General features: G+C 41.8%; 1 protein-coding gene across 1 annotated transcript; it reads left to right on the top strand.

Annotated features, from left to right (window-relative positions):
- Positions 1 to 319: 319 nt before the first annotated feature.
- Positions 320 to 11,090, top strand: LOC117258676 (synaptophysin-like). Its single transcript, XM_033629763.2, has 8 exons — positions 320 to 432; positions 2,786 to 2,851; positions 4,479 to 4,603; positions 6,327 to 6,525; positions 6,630 to 6,821; positions 7,043 to 7,258; positions 8,055 to 8,135; positions 8,703 to 11,090. Exons 1-7 carry the CDS (start codon positions 415 to 417, stop codon positions 8,118 to 8,120), a joined length of 882 nt encoding a protein of 293 aa, XP_033485654.1. The 5' UTR covers positions 320 to 414; the 3' UTR covers positions 8,121 to 8,135; positions 8,703 to 11,090.
- Positions 11,091 to 11,834: the final 744 nt, after the last annotated feature.

Below are 11,834 nucleotides of genomic sequence, written 5' to 3'. Positions count from 1 at the left end.
CAGTCCCTGTCTACCATCTTCATATGGACCATCCATCATACATTAATATGATGCAGTGTGGAAATAAAACAGGTGTTGATAAATTACTTATGTTCACAGTTACATGTGATGAAATATTAATAATAATAATGTGACAGAAACATTTTGCTGCATCAGACAGTTCTTTAACTTCAAACACATGTGACTGAAAACACTAAACTTCCTGTGTGTAAATATATTTATGATGGGTTGACTTCTCCTACACCCCTCAAACTACATCATCACCAACATCATGACACCTCCTACTACCATGATGACGCAACACCCCCCCTCCGTCCCTCCTCCACCTTCATCCCTCCTCCTCCTCCTCCTCCTCTTCATCCTCCTCCCCCCTCCTCCCTCCATCTCCTCTCTCTGCTCTCGTCAGGCGGCAGGATGGACGTCGTAAATCAGGTACATAGCTCCACATTATATTTTATAATTCTGCTTCATGTTTTCCTCTCATCTTCATCTTCATCTCATGTCTCGTGCTCCGTGCTCGGGGTGTGTTCGTGTCGTGTCTCGGGGCGACCCGCCGGGGATTGGTGTTTGTGTTTGTCTCCCGGTGAAGCATCTCAGTGTCGGGCCGTATCACGGCGGCTGCTCGGAGACATTACTCATATTATTAATCACGATTAATAATAATTCATAAATCATCAACGGAGAATCAGAAGAAATATCGTCAGACATCTGGATGATTTTTGTTTATTAATTATTATTCAAAGGGGAAAATTTGTGTTTCTGTCGTCATCGATCAGAAATATCTGATGATTACAGATGATTCAAGGTAATAGTCAGATTATTATGGGATGCTCGGATGATGCTGGATGCGGGAGGTTTTATAAGGAGGGGCAGGCCGCTGTGCGGGGCTTTCAGCCCTGCGTGCTGTCTGCAGGAGAACAGAAATAAAAACACAAACTGTCGAAACGTCTCAGCTCCATGTCGCGTGATGACACGCTATTCACACGGTGTGTGTGTGTGTGTGTGTGTGTGTGTGTGTGTGTGCGCGCGCGCGCGTGAGAAATGACAGCCGGAGGAGGAGGAGGAGGAGGGGTTCCTCTGCTGATGCTGATGTTGATTTCGTTGCGGTGTAACTGAAAGATTAGGGACTGTTCTTTACTTATCAGAGGAGGGGCGTGGCACCCCCCCCCCCCCTCCCCCCCCCGAGTGACTGGAGGAAAATCCATGCTCCTCCCTGCACCATAAATGAAAGTTAAAAGTTGAAGATGAAATCCTGGAGTTGAAAAAAGTCTCAGTTTTTCACTCTGATCTTTTAAACGGTTTGTTTTTGGCCAAATTTTAAATGAGATGCAGAATAAAGTGATGTCATGTTTTCTTTAAAAAATAAATAAACAAATACAAAAACACAACCATTTGAATTTGTACGTCCCTCCCCTAAACCACAATAAAAACTATTCAAGAAAAAATAATGCCCAAAAATTTAAAAAGCCAAATTTTCTTTAAACAAACAAAAAAAAGCCAAATACATGAAAAGAGAAAAAAAAAACAGAGAAAAAAAATTGCCAGTGGAGTTGAAAAAAGACTCAGTTTTCACTCTTGTCCTGCAAACGGTTTATTTTTGGACAGATTTGAAATGAGACGTAGAATAAAGTGATTTAGATGAAATATGACAGTTTTAAGATCAGATGCGTTTATGGGTTTTTTTGTCCAGAAACGTTTGTCACACAATGTGTCCAAGGACCGTCGGTAAATTTGAAAATCCAACTATAATTTCTGTTTTTACAACTCATGGCTGTGAGAAATGGAATACTTTTTGGGCTGGGGGGGCTGGAGTGCGACTTTTTATTTTTATCCTCCCTGAAGCTACAAATATTTTTCCTTGAGCCTCCTATTTTAAGCTCAGATTTGGTTGGTTTTTATCTGAGGGAAGTGTTCGACACACGATGTGTGCATCCTGTGTCAAACGTAAGCACCATGTGTCGAGTGTTAGCATCCTGTGCCGACCCTTAGCAAACCTTGTCAAGCATTAGCATTCCGTGCCAACCATTGCACCCCATGTTGAGCATTAACATCCTGTGCCATGTGTTATTATCCCGTCCCGATCCTTAGCAACCCGTGCCAAGAGTTAGCATGCTGTGTCGAGCATTAGCATCCTGTGCCGTGTGTTAGCACCCTGTGCCGTGTGTTAGCATCCTGTGCCGTGTGTTAGCATCTTGTGTCGACTGTAGTATTCCATGTTGACCGTTAGCATCCCTTGCTGAAAGTTAATTAATTTAATTAAGTAACTTGTAACAAAACAGGAGTTGTTAATGCATCCCAAAATTTAACTTGTGTTTTTTTATTCTCTGCTGCTCTCTAACAGCTTCACTGTCACGTGTGGAAAATAGTTTTACATTGTTTTTATCTGTGCTTTTATTGTATGAGAACTATATCTGAATATCACACACTTTGTGACAGAATCAGTGACATCTATTAAATTTCTTATCAAAACGTATTTCTAAATGAATGCTTGCAAACAGTCTTATTTCTATTTTTAATGTACTATTTGAATTTGTATGTATCTTATCTATTATCATTGTTGTTGATTTCATCTGCTATTGTTATTGTATTTCATTTTATTTTTGTATTATTTTTAACAGTCTGGTTTTATTTGTGTGGCGTAAAGCATTTTCTAACTTTGATTTCAAAGTGTTGTATAAATAAAGTTATATATTATCCTCTGGCTCTCATCAGAGCTGGTTGGACAGAAGCTGAGTGATTTGATGAATATATAAAAATAAACGCCATCTGTTCTGGTTGTGTGCAGCTGGTGGCCCAGGGTCAGTTCAGGGTGCTGAAGGTTCCTCTGGGCTTCATTAAGGCCTTACAATGGGTGAGTCTATCACACTAACACCACTGATGACATCAGCATCTATGGAAGTCATAAATAAGAATACTAATACAAATGAAATAAGCTGGGGGTGTTAGTGGTCATCTGGATGAACATCTTCTACATTAGTCCAAATTCTAATAATCAGAATAATGTTTCTAGATTATTTTATAAATGTTTACAAAAAGTTTCAATATTTTCTCAGAACATCACAAAGATGCTGCAGATATGTCCTGAAAGAATTTAAGAAGTTCCCAAAATGTTCCCAAAACTTTGTGAAAATGTTTCAGTACAACAGAAATCTGGCTGAGTTCACAGCAACGACACAAAAATCAGATCCTGCTTAAGTGCAACACACACACACACACACACACACACACACACACAGTGCCAAGCAGGGATGATGATTATGATGATGATGGTGATGATGATGATGGTGATGAAAGTGATGAATTGTGAGCTGTAATAGCCCACGATAGTGCACGAGCTACAAGCTACCTGGCTCGTGCCAGCTAAGTGGGTATTGTTAGCTCGTGAGCTAACGTTACCGGCTAGCATCCTATTCGTTTCTTTTTGTGCCATCTTTGCGGTTCTTCTTCTTCTCTGGCAAAAGACGACCGCATTGCATTGTGGTGTACGGGAGTAAAATGTAGGGAACATCGTTTGTTCACTCACATTTGCTGTGCATTGTGGGTATTTTATAGTCCACTATATAGTGAATGAAATTAACCGCGGAGAATTCGAACAACACTACAAAATGGCGAACACACTATATAGTGCACTATATCCGTGATAGGGAGCGATTTCGAACACAGCTACTGTATGAACACTGAACACTTTCCCAGAATGCAACAGGTTCCAGCAGGCTGTAAAACGTCTCTGATGACATCAAACTGAAAACACTAAACACAGGTTGTTTCGTCATGGTGACCAGCACATCTGGGTGATGATGACCAGTGTGTGTTAGCATGTCTAACATCAACGCGCCATCTTCGTCTTATACACAACTCTCTCTGTTGTAGCTGAGCGGGAATCTGTGGGCGGGGCTTCAAGTTTCGACTTTTTATTTGTGCTCGCCATTGTCTGACTGACTCGCAGTCAGTCACCTTGTTGCGCTAACCTTAGCATGTGTTGCTAACGGCGTACTGCTAAAAGTTTTAGGGAAAAATGTCTCTGTTTTTCTCTCTCGTGCATTTTAAATTTCTTGTGTTTTTGTTTTTTTATCTGATGTTTGTCACACATGATGAGTCCAAGGACCGTCGGAAATTTGAAAATCTAACAATTATTTCTGTTTTTAAAGTTTCTGGCTAATAAATGAAAGAAAGCATTCATGTCAGACCCACCAGCATGTTTTCTTAAAAATCATCGGTAAAATAAACACAAACCCCTCCCCAGTGCTTAAAAACTTATTTGACACTCCTCCCCCTTTTTGCAAGTAATGAACTCTCCCTTACAGCTGCCAAACCTTAGCATATTAGCACTGTTAGCATGTTAGCATGCTGGTGTTAGCATTTATCTCAGCACACTGCAGTGTTTCACTGTTAGCATGACTGCTGTTTAATGTGTTTTCACCTTCAAAATCTCTGTGTTAACTTCTTCTCTCCTCCTCCTCCTCCTCCTCCTCCTCCAGTTCTTCGCCATCTTTGCCTTCTCCACCTGTGGTAGTTATTCTGGGATGTTCAAGATGGCGGTGGATTGTAAGAACCGGACATACAGCGACCTGAGAATAGAGGTGGAGTTTGAGTATCCGTTCAGGTCAGTACAACATGATGTCAGCTGTGTTTGATGAGTCACAGGACTGATTCCGACCGTACGGTGTGAACAGGCAGAGATGGAGGCAAACACAAGATGAGACGAAAATGACTCAGTGAATAAAGAGCACAGTGACAGTGAAGGTAACACAGGAGAGAAACTTTAAATATGTAGAAGTTTATTTGTATTATTTAATAGAGAAAACATCTTTAGCTACGGCTGATCATTTAGAGTTTGGTGATGAAGACAAAAAAAGGATTAAAACAGACTCGTATGAGAGCTGAAGACTGGAGCTGGATGATCGTCATGGTGAAATGTTTATAGTTGCTATGAGATGCAGAGAGCAGAAGAGCTGCTGCTGCTGCTATGAGGGGTCATTAATTAGATCAGGCCAAGGGCCAGAATTTTTCTAAGCAGACACTGTGGGGACCGAACTCCTGTATGTGGGCACCTGATTATGTTTTAAAGTTTGAAAGATACATAATCAAAGAGGGTCTGAGGCAGGGTCGCCACGTTAATGTGTAAAAATAAGGGACACTTTCTCTGCATCCCCATGCCTGGGGACACAAATCAAGAGGGGTCTGGGCGTCCTCCCAGAGGGGAAATAAAAGAGTCAACTATTGTAAAATGTGCATCAGTCATATTGAGGGTAATAAAAATGTCAGATCAAAGACGTGAGCAAAATGTTTGGTCTGTCACAATAAAGTATTTGGTATATTTGAAAGCAGAAAGATGGGCGAGGGATCAGCAGGAATCCTGAAGTTAAACTTTTTAAGACCTTTTTCAAGAAATTTTTCACAGCCTACATTTTAAGATATTCTGATGAGTTGCCACTTTGAGATCTAACAGGTTACACCAGAGGCATATTTTAATTTACATTTACTATAGATATCACGACTAAACAGTGTGAAGAGTAGTTCCTGATAACGCCTTGGACCACTGTGTCCATGCAACTTGATTCAGACAGACAGGTGGGAATAACTGGGTGAGGTGGAAGTCAAGTATACACTGAGAGATTTAGAGCTAAACCTTGTTTGTAGGTCGAGGCTAATATTAGTGATCATATTATATTAATTGTAGGCACATTTGTAAGCTTAATAAGACTTAGCCTAATTAATTAATTAGTTAGCCTATGCTGATGAATTTTATTAGCATGCTTTTAAATTAGCTCACATTTGAGCCATTTTTTTTAAACATGAATTGTGCAGCAGTTTGTAAAGTCTGTTTTAATATTGACAGAGTGACAGAGAGGTGAACTACTGAACACAGCATCTTCACAGATTATTAATATCTTAGTGAGGATGTTGTTTTTTTACTTTATGACATTTTGGTATTTTCCTCATGAGATTACTGAATCTGATGCATCATTACCTCTAATAATAAGCTGACAGATGGATTTATAACTCACAGGTCAAACTTATATATTTGGGGATGGTAAATCATTTCTAATAAAATCGCTTCCAGTTCTGTTGCTAAGAAAAAAGAAAAAAAGAGATATCCTAAATCCTCCCAGTTGATAACCTAAATAAAGAACAGTTAATCCTCCTCACACTCTCTGAATGAATTAATATTCTGTGGGCCAGTTGGAAAGCTTTGGCGGGCCAGATGTGGCCTGCGGGCCGCCAGTTGACGATCACTGGTCAAGATAATTTCAGGTTTGCGTTTGTGAGAAGAACTTTCATGCTGTCAGAGACCACAATCTGAACTTCCTCTCTCTCTGTCTCAGACTCCACCAGGTGTATTTTGACGCCCCCACCTGTAAGGACGCAGACAAAGAGCGTGTTTTCCTTGTTGGCGACTACTCCTCCTCGGCCGAGTTCTTTGTCACCATCGGCGTCTTCGCCTTCCTCTACTCCACGGCGGCTCTCAGTATCTACATCTTCTTCTTCGACAAGTACAAGGAGAACAACAAGGGCCCACTGATCGTAAGTTTACCCACCTGATGCCATCTCTGACAGGTGACCTGACTAGTGACCTCATACACTGTGTGTGTGTGTGTGTGTGTGTGTGTGTGTGTGTGTTCGTTCAGGACCTGGGTGTGACCGCGGTGTTTGCCTTCATGTGGCTGGTGAGTTCAGCGGCTTGGGCCAAAGGTCTGTCTGACGTGAAGACGGCGACTGACCCAGATGAAGTGATCACTATGATTGCCGCCTGCAAATCTGAAGGGAACCAATGTCGTGAAGTCCACGACCCGGTCATGTCTGGACTCAACACCTCCGTGGTAAGACCATCGCTGAGCCTGACGCCTCTGAGGGTCAGGGCTGTCCGACCTGTGGTGAGGTCATCAGGCAGACGACCCTCTCAGGAGGGGATCGTTTAAAGTTTTGGCGATACCCGAGTCAGAGAACTGACTAAAAATCTCTGTGCTACAGACACATTTTAGTCGCTACCAAAATAAAGGGTTTGTTTCCTTCATCCTCTCCTCCCCTCCTCCTCCTCCAGGCCTTCGGCTTCATTAACCTAGTCCTGTGGGTGGGGAACCTCTGGTTCGTCTTTAAGGAGACGGGCATCATCGCTCCCTTCATGCGAGCTCCGCCTCCTCAGGAGAAACCTGCTGCACCAGATGCTTATGGCCAGCAGGGGGCGTATGAACAAGACCCGTATGCCAGCAACCAGGGAGGCTACCAACCCGAGTACAGCCAGCAGGGATACAACCAGGTGAGGAGCCCGGCCGCTAACTAACACTCACAGTGTGAACCAGGTGACTCAGAGCACACCTGGAGAATGAATCAATACATCCTGTAGTTAAAACAGTCCAGTTAATTCATTTGGTCCTGCTAATACAGTCTGAACCTCCAAACCCTTCAGAACCAGCTGCATTGTCATTTAACTCAATACACACAACCACACACTGCAAACACACAGTCTGTGTAGCAGGTTAAAAAAAAAAAAAAAGCCTCTCTGCTCTGCCTATGTGACGCTTCTCTGCCGTGCCCCATGGATCGCAGCCGTTACACCTAGCTTTAGCTTTAGCTTAGCACATAGACAACAGCTCACTGGGGAGAACCGTCAGACAGAGCCAAGAACATCTCAGATCAACAGAACACGTTTAAAGTGTCTGAGAAGGATTCACGTTTTTCATATGAATCTACTTCATGTCACTTCCTGTTAGCAAAATAAAAGTTTTACAGTAAACTGTGTAGTACTGGTACTGTACTACACAGTGAAACAGTATATAATGATGCTTTATACTCAACATACTGCTAGACTGCTGTACGTTCACTCAGTGCACTGCACTATATTTACTGCAGTACACTGAGTATATGTACTGCAGTAAATATATTAAGCGTACTGCAGTGTTTACACTCAGTGAACTCCAGTGTATATATACACTCAATGAGCTACAGTTTAAATATTTAGTGTACTAGAGTATATATAAAGTATAAATACTCTGTGTGCTGCAGTATATTCCTGTGTGTGTGCATAATGCTGTTGTGTGTTGTGTCTCCTGAAGGATGCAGAGTACGGTCAGGGTTACGGCCAGCAGGGGGCGCCCACCTCCTTCTCCAATCAGATGTGAACTGACAGGAAGCAGGTGAGTCCTGCAGGAAGTGGAGCCTGAGGCCCCTCTCTGATTGGTCCATTAAATTAATTCATATAATAAGTGATGATGTCACATATGTCTTCTTAAAAACACATCAGTGAGACACACATCTTCCTTCATCATCATGAACACACACACACAAACACACACACACTGTAATTTATTTCACACACGGTCCTGCTGACACTGACACTCGCTACAGCACCAGATGTGGATTAATCCACCGGTAAAAATAGTCCCCAACAAAGTCGTTGAATAATCTGGAGGGCCTTAAAGTCATGGTTTGGGTAAAAGTGAATAGATGTCTGTCAGAAAGGGCTTTCTTTGAGAAAGCCTACAAGGAACACTTCTTCATAGACTACAGTCTGACTGATGACACATAAATAATAACTATATTTATAATTACGTTTTTATTTACGGCAGATGTCAAACTATGAGCTGTGTCGTCGTCGTTCTTGCTGACTTTTAATTTCTTTTTGCCACAGTCTTGTTGATGAACTGAACAGAGAAACTTTATTTAAACACCAGAGACTTTACGTGTTTGTCTTTCCTTCACAGAAAATGTCGGAGTGAACCAAGAGTGGGTCGCCTGCAACCTACCCACAATGCAACACTCCTGTCTGCCTGTCTGCAGTTAATGGGCGGGGGGTGGGGGGTGAGGGTTAGATGTTAACTATTATGAATTGATGTGTAAATGCTAAAAAAAGAGAGATATAAATAACAAATCTACAACTTGAACAAAGAACCAAAACAACAAGAACAACAACAGCAGCAGTGGCGGCGGCGGCGGTGCTGATGAAACAAGTGACGATGTTGATCAGAGTTCTTCATATTAATCTGTGGACAGAATGTTTGTGTTGTATAGATATCACTCTGAACAGATATATTGGCTGAAAATGTTCTTCATGTTTCTGCCCCGCCCCCTCGTTGTATGCCCCGCCCCCAGGATCAACACAGCTGATTCATAGGAAGCCGTTCAGACTGGATTCACACTCAGACCAATCAGAACCAGAACCAGATCAAACTGGATCCAAACCAACTCTCCTGTGTCCGCCGACATCACCTCCCAGCTGTTTGCTGTTTGTCTTGCTGCATGTAAATATCAACACAGGAAGTGATGTCACTCTGAGTGAACCCAGTCTGGACTCCAGCTTCATGGACCAGACAGGCATCCTGTCACTGCCGAGGCCACGCCCCCTTCTGAGGAAAATAAAACCTGCTGTCACATCAGGACAGAAACAGGAAGATGATCTGAATTTATAACTTCAACACTCACTGTCAGCGTGACGAAATGTCGGGGGTCAGAAGGTTGCAGACAAACATTTATTTTAAAAAATTAATGCACACAAAATGAAAATCCACACATGTCCAATATCACCGATCTCTATCTGGAGGATCATTTTCTATCCAACAGAAGGGGGCGTGGCCTCGACATTCAGAGTGGGTCTGGTCCATAGATGCAGAAACATAGACGCCTTAATGGCCACTACATAGTACGTCAGTGGTGCCGCCATATTGGAGCGGTCAAGACTTCCTGTAAACAAATTCAAGTAAACAGGAGCTGCAGTTTTTCTATAACTGAAATGAACCGATGTTATATCCATGGCTTTATGATCTACGTGTAGTGGAGAAAAAAAGTTTTGTCTCCAGTTAATTAGAATCTTGGGAGTTGGATGACCTCACCAATCAAATGGCTGCATGCTGCATCTGCTTCGACCACCCCTGATAGAAATCTATATCCTGCCTTTATGCTTTAACCCCAAGAAAAAGTAAAATGGTGTAAAACTGGGTCAGAATGAGCAGCAAGTCCAGAAACAAGAACAACTGCAGCAAAACTTGGCAGGATGAAATGGAGAAAGCAAGTTTTAGGCTAACATCACATCATCAGCGAAAAAGCTAATGCTAGCTCAACAGTTTAGCCTGGTCAAGACTTTGCAGATGTAATTCTGACAGACATAAGACACTTCAGGAACAAGGAGAAAGATGGCTGCCAGAGGACGCAGTTAATTAAAATCTTGATATTTGGTGTATCATCACTTCTGGACGCTCAGCAGAGGAGTGTGTGTTAGACTGACATGAACTGAATTATAAACATGGTGGAAAATAATTTATTGTCATGAGGAATTGTAAAATCTCATGTCAAACATGGATTTGGATTATTTTCCTTGCTTAAATACTTGTGGAGATGCCTCCATATATAATTTAATGTGGAAGTAGCCAACTTTTTAGTGCGCTAACTAGCTAACACTGTCTGTTTATTAACTCCTTGACCATAAAATAATACAGTAACTTTAATAACTGCTCATTTTAGAAAGGACACCACAAGAAAACATGTTCTTTGTTTATGTTGTATAATGTCTGGTTATATTGGCTCCTGTCTGCATCCAGACACAGGAACGTGAGAAGCTTGCTAACATAGTGCATTAGCTATGTTAGCGCGCTAGCTATGTTAGCTATAGCTGATCACTGGCAGCCAGAAACAAACATCTGTGATCCATCGTCCAGTTGATAACCTAAATAAAGAACATGTTTTCATGTGGTGTCCTTTCTAAAATGAGCAGTGGTGAAAGTTACTTTATTATGTTGTGATCAAGGAGTTGGTGATAAGCAGACAGTGTTAGCTAGCTAGCTAGCATGGCAGCTAGCTGAGAAGTTGTCTACTTCTACATTAAATTATATTATATGGAAAAGTCTCCATATGTACTAACCAAGGAAAATAAACCAAATTCATGCTTGACAAAAGCAGGATTTTATAATTCCTCACAACAATGAATTATTTTCAGTGGCGTAAAGAAGTTCCAACCGGCCCAGTGCACGCCATTGTGCAAGTATTGTCTTGACAAAAATAGAGACTCAACATTGGGCAACATAAACACACATATTACCCGGCAATCACCACTGCATATCTGACAAAAATAACAAAGAAAGTAAGAAATTAAAACAAAAGGAAAGAGAGAACCATGACAGATGGTTTTGCCTTTTGAGGACATTTATAGCAAACAACACCATTTTTAAATGAATAATATTGTGTTTGTTATCATTTAACTTTGAACACAGGTATATTTCCAAGGTAGTAATCTGAATCACTCACAAGGGCCCGCTCTCTCTACGGGCCCCTCCACCCCAGGGGCCCCAGTGCACTCACACTGCCTGCACTGTCTTTATTTATGCCCCTGATTATTTTACACCATGTAAATAATTCAGTTCCTGTCAGTCTAACACTTTACTGAGCGTCCAGCAGTGATTAGAGACTAAATGTCCAGATTCTTATTAACTGGAGACAAAACCTTTCTTCTACTGCGCATAAATCATAAACCATCAAATATTAAAAACAAGTCATTTCAGTTGGTTGAGAAATATAAACTGCTGAGGAGAGGACGGTCACGTGTGTGTTGTACGAGCTCATTTATCATCGTCATGGTGACAACGACAAACTGCAGCTCCTCTGTTTACTGTCTCTTGTTTATTGTGCTCTCTCCAATATGGCGGTGCCGCTGACGTATCACAGCAACAGGCTGACACAGTCAGTGCGGCGTCTACATATTTATGTCTCTGGTCTGGTCTCTACGGTGACGGCTTCTGGTCATTACAGTCTGTGTGTTTGATTGACGGGCTCAGCTGTGTGTCACATTCCTGCAGCTGCTCTCAGATCAGAGACAAACGTCCGTCTGAAGATTATTTATTATAATT

Source organism: Epinephelus lanceolatus, chromosome 8 (assembly GCF_041903045.1).
Source record: "Epinephelus lanceolatus isolate andai-2023 chromosome 8, ASM4190304v1, whole genome shotgun sequence".
NCBI classification, from domain to species: Eukaryota; Metazoa; Chordata; class Actinopteri; order Perciformes; family Serranidae; genus Epinephelus; species Epinephelus lanceolatus.
Note: the sequence above shows the minus strand (reverse complement) of the source record. Positions and strands in the feature narration are given on the sequence as shown.

What these genes read in the sequence shown, in the direction of transcription:
- LOC117258676 (XM_033629763.2), top strand. An exon ending in TCATTAAGGCCTTACAATGG is followed by an intron (nt 2,852 to 4,478) that starts GTGAGTCTATCA and finishes CTCCTCCTCCAG; the next exon opens with TTCTTCGCCATCTTTGCCTT. An exon ending in GCCAGCAGGGATACAACCAG is followed by an intron (nt 7,259 to 8,054) that starts GTGAGGAGCCCG and finishes TGTCTCCTGAAG; the next exon opens with GATGCAGAGTACGGTCAGGG.